General features: G+C 46.1%; 1 protein-coding gene across 1 annotated transcript in view; it reads left to right on the plus strand.

Moving 5' to 3' along the window:
• The first annotated feature begins 5,759 nt into the window (after positions 1–5,759).
• GNA14 (G protein subunit alpha 14) overlaps positions 5,760–12,228 on the plus strand; it is a 183,070-nt gene continuing 176,601 nt past the window's right edge. The window contains exon 1 of the mRNA XM_025891616.2: positions 5,760–7,342. Coding sequence (XP_025747401.1) covers positions 7,219–7,342 — 124 coding nt within the window. The 5' untranslated portion in view covers positions 5,760–7,218. The remainder of the gene's footprint in view (positions 7,343–12,228) is intronic.

The raw sequence follows: 12,228 nt of genomic DNA on the forward strand, positions 1-12,228 counted from the left end.
GTTTGATAACGCTGAGGTGATATGTCCTATCAGATACCAAGATATTCTGCAGAGCACCTGTAATCATATCAAGATGGCATTGATATAGGAATAAATAGATTACTGGAAGACTAGAGACTCAGAGAAATGAATTTCAGTCAGTATGAGAATGTCATATACAAAGATTGAAGTTCAGTTCACTGGGAAGAGGATGGAATGTCCAGTAAATGATGTTGGTACAACTGGCTATCCATATGAAAGAAAATAAAATTAGTCTATCTTACACATTTTACAAAAAGTAACACCAGATGGATTAAATATTTAAATGTTAAAAACAAAATAGTAACACTGCTTTTAAAAAATTCTAAGATATGGCATGTACAATCTAGAAATAAGGAGGGGCACCTGGGTGGCTCAGTTGCATCTGCCTTCGGCTCAGGTCATGATCCCAGGGTCCTGGGGTCGAGTCGAGTCCCGCATCGGGCTCCCTGCTCAGCGGGGAGTCCGCTTCTCCCTCTGCCTCTCCCCTCCCTGCTTGTACTCTCTCTCTCCTCTCTTTCAAATAAAAAAAAAAAAATCTTTAAAAAAATTTTTAAAAGAGAACTAAGGAGACCTTCTTACAAAGACTGAAATTCCAGAAGCTTTGTAAGAAGAGAAAAATTTGGATATGTAAAAATAAAATATTTTCTGTGGCAAAGGATTCCATTTAAAATATAAAGGACAAACAATATATTTGAAAATTTGTAATTCAGATGACAAAAAGTTGATATGCAATATTGAAGATATATAATCTCCCAGATTATCAAGAAAAAGACAAATGACCCAATTTTAAAAAATGAGCAAAAGACATAAACAGAAAACTCACAGGGTAGCAAATGCAAATGGTAACAAACTCTGAAGAAATGTACAGATTCATGAGTAGCCAGGGAAACACAAAGAAAGCAACACTTTATTATTATTTGAACCTCTTCAAGCTGCCAAAAATTAATGAGTGATAATATTTATTGCTGGTAGAGACACGGGTATTCTTATTTTTGGCAGAAATGTGTATTGTTTTAGTCTTTTTGGAAAGGAATCTGGCTACATCTATTAAAAATGAAAAATGTATATATCCTTCAATTCAGCAGTCTTTTCCCTGGGAATCTATCCCATGGAAATAAAAGCCCCAGGGCATGAGGATTTATATACAAAGATGCTATTACAGCATTCTTTTTTAGTAGCCAAAAATTGGAAATAAAAACCAGTGCCCTTCAGAGGGGAAAAGCTGAATAAAATATGGTCCTTTCACAGGATGGAATACAATATATGAATGTGTGAACGAATGAATCCGGAGTAAGCAGTTTACTCAGATTCCCCACAAGGTATTGCTGGATGAGAAAAGCAAAATATCGAGTCCACATCTTCATGTTTAAACTAATGATGCCAAACTCCTCTGAATGTTTATATATGTTTATGAGTGTTTTTATCCTTATGTAAGATTATAAGAGTATAAAAATAGAGAAGAAAGCATACTAGGTTGTTAACATTGGTTTATTCAGGAGGAGAGTGATATAAGGGGAGGGAGGCGTTTATGCTAAAAGGAAGAGAAAACAAGCAAAATATAAATCTTTGAACTTCTCACCTTAAAGATTTTTACTCCTTAAATTCTTGAGATACCTAACTGCCATTCCAAAAGCCAGGTTCAAAAACAAACAATAGTGAATCCTGCCCATTCATGGTGTTTGAAGGCAGGCTTCCTTGTTACTGATTCTAGCCTTTGGGTAGAAGTTATATAATAAACAGGGGCATCTGGGTGGCTCAGATGGTTAAGCATCTGCCTTCGGCTCAGGTCATGATCCTGGGGTCCTGGGATTGAGCCCCATATCGGGCTTCCTGCTCAGTGGGGAGTCTGCTTCTTCCTCTCCCTCTGCCCCTACGCCCCCCACTCATGCTTGCTTTCTCTCTCTCTCTAATGAATAAATTAAAATCTTTTTTTTTTTAAGAAGTGGTATAATAAACAGTTTCTGGTCTTCAGGCAGAGAATATTTTGGAGCAACATGTGGACATGTTGGCTGCCTTAGAAACAAAGATGTTGAGTACACCCAGCCACCTGCTATAATTATTATGCATTCATCCAAATAATCATCATGACTCCATTGACTCTTACCTATCACACTTATCTGAAAGAGGAGATGATTGGATGGGGGTAGGGGACAAGTGGACAGAGGGGAGAAAGACTTAAAACATTACAGAAAACACAGTGGGCTCAGAAAATTGAATGAAAAATTAGGAACTCTGAAAAATGAATTTGAAAATTGGGAATCATTTGGACCCACCCATCTGGGTTATGGACAAGCAAATCCTACTGATAACTGGTCTGCTTAAGAGTTAATACTCATGGGCGCCTGGGTGGCTCAGTTGGTTAAGCAGCTGCCTTCGGCTCAGGTCATGATCCTGGAGTCCCTGGATCGAGTCCCGCGAGGGGCTCCCTGCTCAGCGGGGAGTCTGCTTCGCCCTCTGACCCTCCCCCCTCTCATGTGCTCTCTCTCTCTCTCAAATAAATAAATAAAATCTTTAAAAAAAAAGTTAATACTCATGTAGGGGCGTGTGGGTAGCTCAGTTGGTTAAGAATCTGGCTCAGGTCATGATCTCAGGGTCCTGAGAACGAGCCCCGCATTGGGCTCTACACTCAGTGTGGAGTCTGCTCGAGATTCTGTCCCTCTCCCTCTGCCCCTCCCTCTGCTCTCTCTCTCAAATAAATATTTTAAAAATAGTTACTACTTGTGTATAAAACTGAAACAAAAGTTTTGTGCAACAGTAACACACAGCAGCATACTTTGATATTTTCTATTTCTATTCTAGTCTTTGTCTTTAAAAAAAATGTCGGTCATAACCCAGGGATGGGTCACAATTACAGTTTGAAAAACTCCCAAAGAGCAGCAAGCAGCATAGGTGCGTTAGTATTAGTGCTATTTTAGCTTTGTGAACTTCAAGGTCATATTTTTACTCTAGGTTCCTTGTTAAAATTCTTTTTTTTTTTTTAAAGATTTTATTTATTTATTTGAGAGAGAGAGAGAGAACGAGAGAGAGAGCACATGAGAGGGGGGAGGGTCAAGGGAGAAGCAGACTCCCTGTCGAGCAGGGAGCCCGATGCGGGACTCGATCCAGGGACTCCAGGATCATGACCTGAGCCGAAGGCAGTCGCTTAACCAACTGAGCCACCCAGGCGCCCTCCTTGTTAAAATTCTAAGACGCTACATTTGTCAAAGAGAACAGCATCCTTCCAGCCTTCTACTCACACATTTCCTTGGAGTTCTGAATTAAACACAGCGCAGTCATTCCCTCTAAGTAGGCAAGTTGGGGCCACTTTACTAAAACACAAGTGTTTCCTAAATGACACATGGATTCTTGCAGACTTGCTTATTGGTTTTCCACTGTCTTTGAGTACAGGAGCCTCCTTTTCTCTTCTAGTTTCTTTTTCTTATATCAGGCAAATTCTTTCTAATTTCAACTTTATTCAATTGACTAAATCTTACAAATTTAGAAATACGAGGATGAACAAAAAAACCTCTCTACCTACAGAGTAACTAATTAGGAGAAAACTCGAACAGGTGTAACAGAGCGAAAAGTTGGAGAGAGGAACATAGAAGGTTTCTCAGGCAGGAGAGAAAGAAGGGTCCACCTGACAAGGGGTGGAGCTGGTTTCTCCGGGGAGATGCGTGCGGGAGAGAAAGAACCAAACAGAGGAAACTGCATGCGTTAAGACTAGGGAGGTGGGGAGAACACGTGGTTACATTTGCCTGGAGTTCCGGGAGAGTGATGGACGCTGAATGAGGCTCACCTGAAGCAGGTTAGCTGAGGGGCCCATTCTGCACATCTGTAGGCTGCAGAGAGCCACCCCGGTGACTCCATGCTCTCACTGTCCTCTCTCTGGGAGGGAGCAAGGAGGGATGGGTTCAGATTTTAGGGTCTCAGTCTTAACTCCTTTCTGCTAGACTTCTAGCCTATCTGAAGTCTGGAATTGTACCTGGAATGGCCCAGGTCCAGAGTCTGGTGTGGACTCAATGGACGAGTCCCAGACACGTAGTTCATCTATGTTCCCAGCACTTGCCAGGTAGCTAAAACTCAAGTCCACGCTATGCTCTGATCTTCAATAGGGATGGAATGGAATTGCTGTCCTTTGGGAATAACCCAGGAAAACAAATACCCTCTTTTACTAAGGCCTCTTTCCCAAACTACCCCTTTCCTGGAAAGATGCTGCCAATGATTTAATAACTTAAAATTATTCTCATCCAGCCCCCAGATCCTAAAGATCAAGAAAATAGAAATGTTAATAAAAAATAGGCATAAAAATAAAAATAATTGCCTTGTCATATCCTCATTTTATAGTTCTTACTAGTTACTACTGCTCAATAACAAATTTCGGTTTATTATTATTTTTAATACTATCTTCTAAGTGTGAAAATCACCAAAGAAATAATTGAATGTCAGAGTTGGGAGATCCCTTTGAGCTTATTCTGGTACATCCCTCTCATTTTACAGTTGAGGAAAGGGGGGTGGCTAGATAACTTTATATGAGCTGCCCCCAAACAATTTTATACCAGGGAATTAATCAACCAAAAAGCCATGACCTGGAGCGACTTACCTTGTTGGTAGATGCCCCTTTAATCTCCTGAAGGTGTGTATGCGTATTCCCATAATCAGATTTGTATCATACTGTTTATATTTTTGTATCTTGCCTTTTTCACTCAATATATGATAAGGTTTCCCTCCAAATCTTTAGTTGGTATTCATATGTTACATATTCAAATATTTAATGACTTATATCTCATTGTATGTATGTGTATATATATATATATATCATCATTTATTTGACCTATTTCCTTTTGTTGGGCATTTAGGTTGTATGGGGTTACTGTCGTTATTAGAAATAAACCTTTGTATGTAAATCATGACTTCTCTCTGATTATTTCTCAAGGGGAGAATTACTAGTTTGGGCAAAGGGGGTGGACATATTTAACACTTCTGATACATACTGCCAAGCTGACCAGCCCAGGAACTTTTTTCAGATTTGCCAGAAACAACAGGTTTCACATCTTTTTTGGAATCCTAGCAACATTGGACCTAACAGGTCAGTCATTCCAGCTAACTTGGAGTTCAAATTTGCCCATTTACATCATTTAAATCATTTCATCATTTAAATATATTAATAATGATGATGCTCTTGGCTTCTTAAAAGGTCTTATTCTCAAATTGTAAATTTATCTATAAGAGCCAAGGAAGAAAACTGTGATTACATGGCCACGGATCAGATGAGAAATGTCCAGAAAGTTCCCTGTAGGGGTCACTATTACTGTTAATTTCTGCCTGCGAGTTAAGAAGAGAGCATTTAAGAATGTAAGCACATTCATTTTTAATGCCTGATTCGTTCCCATTCTCTAAACAGTAAAATAACTAATAAGACCTTGAAGCTGGAGACCATCACAATGCCAAGTTTCTTATATAATGACAAATACCACTCTTTCCACTCATGCTCCTCAGTTTGAACTGATGAAATATATGCCACTCCTATGAAAGGCACTTAACGCCTGCTCGTAAGAGAGGAGGCATTAGCTAATTGCCTAACGCCATGAAGTGTCTACGCGGCACACAGTAACTTGAAGAGAAGGCAAAAACATTCATTGCTGTGGACGACGGGATCCTCTGCCTCCACCTTCCTCTTTCTGCTTTTCCCGTGGGCCCTCGGCGCTCTGATTCAAAACCCATCTCCACTCAAGAGAAAAATCAGATGTTGTAATATGTATTCTATGGTAGCATTTGAGCATAAAGAGGTGCTTTTTAATTTTTTAAGTTTTTATTACGCAGCTCAAACAGGCCCCCGACGTTCCAGGGGCGGGGTCAAGGCAGCGGTGCGGACACACCTCCGCAAGGCAGCGGCCGTCAGGTGCTGGGCAAACGTGTCAGCCTTTTCTACAGAGCAGTCGTCTTTCCCCTCATAAAATGCAAAGTAGCCAGCCGTTTTCCATTTCCGCCATCCCCAGCCTTCCTCACCAGGTGCCGGAGGAAGGGGCCGGGAGGATATGCACTCTCCGCTCTGGCGTTCACCTATTTAATGGAACCCCGTGGCATCTGCCCGCGGGGTCAGGTCCAGCCGCACCTTGCAGGCAGGCTGCCCAGCTGGCCAAGCTCTTAGGCCGAACCTGAGCTGGGCTGGGCTGGGCTGAGGCGCCCGGGAAGCGGAAGGAGCCCGTCCAGAAAACCCAGGGTGTGTGTTCGTGTGGCTGGTGTGCAAGCCTTCAACTTCGGTGGGGGTGGAGAGCTCCACGTTGCCCCTGGTGCTAGGCGTCCCGCGGCGGACGCTGGGCTCCGTTGCACTCTTCCTGCAGCTGGGAGTCCTTGAAGCTGAAGCTGGCGAAACTCACTCACCTGTCTGAACCCTATTTGGGCAGGAAGCAGGGCCCGGCGACCAGAGCGCGCTGGTCACCGCCACCTCGGCAGGCGGCCCTTCGGGTGCAAGGACTTCACAGCCAGGAAGGCACGTGGGGGCGGGGGGGGGGCGCTGCTCCCAGGAGCTCCAGGCCCCCGGGATCCGCGCCCCAGCTCCTTGCTGGTCCCTTTTGTTCCCAGGCACCCTCAGTTTGGCGCGCCCCGAAGGCCAACCGGGGCAGACGCCAGGGTTACAGGTCCGAGACGCTCCGCCTCCTTCTGCCACTTAGAGCCATTAGCGCCAGCTGGAACCCTTACGCTCTGTCTTAATCTGCGGTCACTTTCGGAACTTCCCAGGCAAGGACAAGCTAGGCCCTCTGCCTCCAACCAACGCCGTGCCTGCCGCCTGCCTGGGACACCACCAGGACCGGGAGATCCCGCTCTTTCCCCGCCCCCCGCCCGGGCACCGACGCCCCCAACTTTTTGCGCGCGGTCTGAGCCCAGCGACTGGGTGTCTGGCTCCTCTGCTAAGGGGCGTGCGCATCTTCCGGGTGCCGGCAGCGCTCCCATCCTCTCGGCTGGCCCTCCTCCTCCCCAGGACCGACTGTGGGACTGATGAGCCGGAGGATCTGCAGGGCACTGGACTCTTCCTAGGGCTCTGAATTCGCCCCCGCCTTCGAATCCATCTTCGAGGACGGGACTGAGCCTCAGGCGGCCAGGTTTCTTACTCCAAAAGTCAAGGCGGCCTTGTCTTTTTCTTTCCGAACGCGGGTGCCTGTGGCAGATCGGCGGAGGGCCCGGGACCGCGTCGCGCCGTCGGGTGCAGCGAGCACCATGGCCGGCTGCTGCTGCTTGTCGGCGGAGGAGAAGGAGTCGCAGCGCATCAGCGCCGAGATCGAGCGGCAGCTTCGGCGGGACAAGAAGGACGCGCGCCGCGAGTTCAAACTGCTGCTGCTGGGTGAGTACCTGCGCCTCCACGAACGCGGCCCGTCCGGCGTTTTCCGCGCCCCCCGCCGCTTTCCTCGCTCTGATCCTCTCCAGGCCTGGAGCCCGCGGGGTGTAGCGCGGCTCCTTCCTTTCGGGGAGGGGGGGGCTCGGAGGCCGGCAGCTTGGGGGCCTTACGCACCTGTCCTCTGCACCCTCCAGTTGGGTGACTGCCGGAAGGCACGCCTTCCCCACCCAAAAACAGGCTGAGATGTAGCATTGGATCAATGTCTTTGTTTGCCCCCTCTCCCTAAAACCTCCCTCACCCCATCCTTCTGCCCCTAGCTTCTTCAGAGCCCCGCCTTGGATGTTGGGGTAGGTGGTGGGGAGCTGCCTGATGAACATCTCTGGGTGCAGCTCTAGTTCTGGCCGCCGTGCTCCTAGTTTTAAAGAAGTACGGTTACTCAGCCGAGTGTGGACTGGGCTCGGTTGTGACGGCATCGCTGGGCCATAACGTAGAAAGGTAGTAGCCTCCTCATCTTGGAGAATTAAAAAGGGAGGTCCAGAAAATGGGTGAACTTGCTTTGAGAAAAGACAAAGCAGATACCTGGTCAGTACTAGGGCTGACGTCCAAGCCCTAGCCCCTCACCCCACTGTGACCCCAATCGCCTCCCTTTGGTGACCCCCTTTGGCCAGGCCTTTGTGTTTGGAGCAGGCCCAAACCTCCCCTACTTCGCTCCGCTCAGCGTGTGCTCCTTCCTAGTGCTCGGACTTGGCTGCCCCAGCTGCGTTGACTAGCTACTCATGTGGCTTTTAATTTTGCAAAACCGAAAATGGTAAGTTTCCCCAACTTATGCCCTAGGGCAAGGATCCCACCTTTCCTGACTTTCTAGAAGCCTGTTCAATCCATTTGCTGTTTGAGGGATATTTACCTTTCCGTCCAGACCAGGATATTAGCTGTTAGATCTTCCCAGATAGTCGGAAGCGTTTCAACTCTTTGATCCCTTCCAGACAAGAATCCTCTTATACCAGTTTATTAATCTTGAATATAAGGAGTCACCCTCCCAGAAAGCTTCAAGGAAAGAAAAGTTGATCTAGTTAGGATAAAATGGAGAAAGCTTTTAGTCAGTATTGGCTTCAGGCCTGGGCAAAGGAGCCCTTTTGCGTTCATTTCCCCAGGGTTTAGAAGGTGTACGTGGGGGTTTCTGGCCTTCACCAGGCTGTGCTCCTCACCACTGGGCTAGGTGTCTGCAGGTGGGGTGGGCTGCCCACCCAGAATACACGCTGTCCCACCCCCACCCCCACCCCCAGACTCCCATGGGATTCCCTGCCGGAAGGCCCCTAAGCCTGCTTCCACGGCCTCTGCGAGTGGGGAGGGGAGCAGACCTCCTCTCTGAGGAGTGGCCGAAGGGCAGCTGTGCTTGGCTGTTGGAAGAGCTTGGAAATGCGGGCTGAAGGTCTACAGGTGTGCCCCTGAGGCCTTCCTGGGGAGAGCGGGAGTCTGGGTGGGGGAGGGAAGAGATTGTGTCCATCAAGCAGGGTTGTTGAAACAACCTGTGTCGGGCCCAGAACCTCCCCCCGCCCCCAGGGGTCTGAGAACTCCAAATTGTACCTGGCCTTCCAGGTTGTTAGAAAGCTACATTGGTCAAGGGAGGAGGATTATGTGACACTTGGCTGGCTTGATGACCTCCTTCAAGTAATTACGGTGGGCCTCCATTTGTCCTCTTGCCCCAGGCCCCACAAATGATAGGGGCGGGCCTGGCTTTGGTGGCATACTTTTGTCTTTTCGAGGGAAGTCTGTCCCTTCTTTCATGGTGAAGTATGATGATTTGTGCCTGTGTATGAAGTACGGTGTCTGGAATACACCAGGAACTTGACAAATGCCGGTTGTACACTGAGCCCTCCCACGCTGGTGAACACACCTGTTGTTTTGGAGTAAGATGCTTGCATTTACACTCTAAGTAGGGGAGAAATATAAGTTGTTAGCCCTGGAGGTCAGGCTTAATACTGGTGACTAGAGTATCTCTTTGCCTCCCCCAGGCCTTTGCCCCAACCCTCTTCCTGCATCCTCCAGGCACCGCCTCGTCTCCCAAGATCCCCATTTTCATTGTGCCCAGCTGTGACTAGCATACTGGCTCCGTGCTAGTTAATTAAAAACCACTAGAAACAGTTGCCAAGCCACATACATCTGTCAGGAACCCCAAGGAAAGACTTAAGAACTGTGGGTTTCTTTCTCTCAGAGCAGGGCACACTTCCATTTCTCCCCAAGATAAAGCGGGAGGCAGTGACTTCAAAGATAAAGGAATCAGGACGCAGTGTATCCTGTTTTGTCCCACGTTGTTCAGTTTGAGTGCGGAATTCACCCGAGTCTCTACAATGGGTGAATTAAATAATCCACTGCTCAGATGCCTCAGGTGAAAACCCCACTTTGTGAATGGGAGTTGAGCATCCTGTGTGGAGTGTGGAATGACCCGAAAAGCCACCAACCCTTTCACAAGGAAGCATGCTTTGGCAACAAAATGATTTGAGGAGGTTTCTGAAGTGCATTCGGTAGAGCAGTATCCTGTTTACACTTAATAAAAGCATAGGTCAGTGTCCACAGGGAAGGATAAAAGCTGCTATCTGGTTTGGGTTAGTAATTGCAAGAGGTCAATGTGATGCTTTCAGCTAAAGGAGATGGGAATAGAGAAGATGATTGAATTCAGTAGAAAGACATTCCTTATCGGTTCCTCAGATAAAAGTAGGACCGAAAGTAGTTCTGCAAAGAACCCTGATGAGTACTCTTCAGTGCAGGTAGAAAGTGGACAAAAGCAATTAAATGGGGTGGGGGGAGAAATGGGATCTTTTATTTTTAATATTAAATGAGGCTTAGTGAATGAAGTGTTAATAGATCAAGTGTTTCCAGAACCTGCTGGCTTAATTTTGGATGCAGATCTCATGTCGGAACTGTCTGGAAGGAATGTACACTGGGGAATTGTATTTAACTTTGCTGGCATAGGGATTAAAAATGTAAGCTCTGAGGCCAGACTGCCTGGGTTCAAACCCTAGCTGTCTTTTTTTTTTTTTTTTTTTTTTTTTTTTTTTGCCACGGACTAGCTTCTCTTGGTGTGTCGGGTAGTGATAAGTGTCCGCTATCTTCACTCCATTTTTGGGCATTTTTAGCCACCAATAAGGTGTTACTTTTTATTTTAGTTGATCAGTTGCAGATTGCCTAGTAGTTTGTCTAAAATGTCCTGGTAGTGCTCTAACAGTAATGTTTTGCTTTCAGTTTCCCATATTTTCTGAGCTGTAAGCTAATTTCAGTCTCCCTACTTACACCAAAATAGGTGAAAATCTGAGTCCCCTAAAATCTTATTGCATTGGTTATAACAAAAGCTCATCTGGAGACTAACTATGTTCTAGGCTGGAAGTCTATTAGAGAAAGTAGCCTAGCAGGGCACCTGGGTGGCTCAGTCGTTAAACGTCTGCCTTCGGCTCAGGTCATGATCCCAGGGTCCTGGGATCGAGCCCTGCATCAGGCTCCCTGCTCAACAGGGCGTCTGCTTCTCCCTCTCCCCCTGCTTGTATTCCCTCTCTCGTTGTTTCTCTGTCACATAAATAAGATCTTAAAAAAAAAAAAAAAAAAGCATAGGGTGGTTTTCTTCATAGAAAGTGACAATTTTCTGGCTCTGAAGAGGAAAAGGAGTGAAATGGTTAAGTATGCCCATGTTCCTTTACTCTTCACTTGCTTCAGTCCGACATTCTCCCAAGTGCCAGGCACTGCTCAGTATCCGATCATTTGTAAGTGAAGTGCTAAATTGGAGGTGTTTGTTCATAAAAAGTAACTGTTATGAGGAGGATGGTCATAAGTGCTTACTGGAGAATAAAAGGTGGTACAGGCAGTGCATGAAGGGGAATCCTCTGGAGGGCTCATCTGAGTAGGCCCTTAAGAAATGGGGAGGTTAGGGTGCTGATGGCCGTCCACGTGTGGGCTCGTGTAGGAGACACACAAACTTCTTCCCATCCACTGAGAGAAACTTGAGGACAGTAGGTGGTGTTCTGAGGCTCTGGGATGATATGAAGGGGTCCTTGGAGGCAAGATTTGAGTTTTTATGTTTTAGCCCTTTATGTGAATATTGTGTTCACTACAAAATAGATGTTAATGTAAAAATGCTTCATTTTTTGGTACCATAATGTGCTTCAGAATGGGGGACTGATTTTTTTTTTTTTTTTTTTTTTAAATCTGTGGCTTCTGTCCATTCTGGCTGGAGTAAACCAACCTTACTAGGTAGTGTGCTTTTTTTCCATGACACAGCAGTCCCTCAAGACAGCTCAAGAAGCTATTCCTTTTGTCTTTAATACAGAGCTTTTTCAAACCATGGACTTTTACCCTTTGTACATTTTCAAATAAAGTATATTGAGGCATAATTTATATCCAATATGGAACTCTGGATACACGATGCTGCGTCCTCCGAAGATCCTCTCTGGAGGCACACCGTCCCCTCATTGGTGATGTTCAATTCAGCCACTTGTTCAAGATGCTGCACATTGTCTCTACTGTCTAACGGTTTTGTGAGGAGACAGTTTTTAAGGCCCGGCAAATATCCTGCTCCTCACCAAGATACCCCTCTAGATACAGTATCCATTAATGATTCCTGATCGAATGCATACCATGATGGCTACAGAATGATTTTCCTAAATCCCGCACTCTCCACCTTTACTATTTGGCGCTGGACATGTTATTTTAAGAGCCTTCCTTTTGCCCCTATTATTCGTACATATTCGTGAATCCCTCATTGGTTTTTATTCATCTCTGTACTTAATTGTTTGGATGCTCATGTTGTACTCAGTTTGTGCAATGAGACCCCTTTCCGGCTGCTGCTTGCAGCAGGGCAACATGGCCCTCCCGCCCTTTTTTTTTTTTTTTTTTTTTTTTTTTTT

This window comes from Callorhinus ursinus, unplaced genomic scaffold (genome assembly GCF_003265705.2).
Source record: "Callorhinus ursinus isolate GAN/ISIS: 27379988/994484 unplaced genomic scaffold, GSC_fseal_2.0 scaffold28, whole genome shotgun sequence".
Lineage (NCBI taxonomy): Eukaryota > Metazoa > Chordata > Mammalia > Carnivora > Otariidae > Callorhinus > Callorhinus ursinus.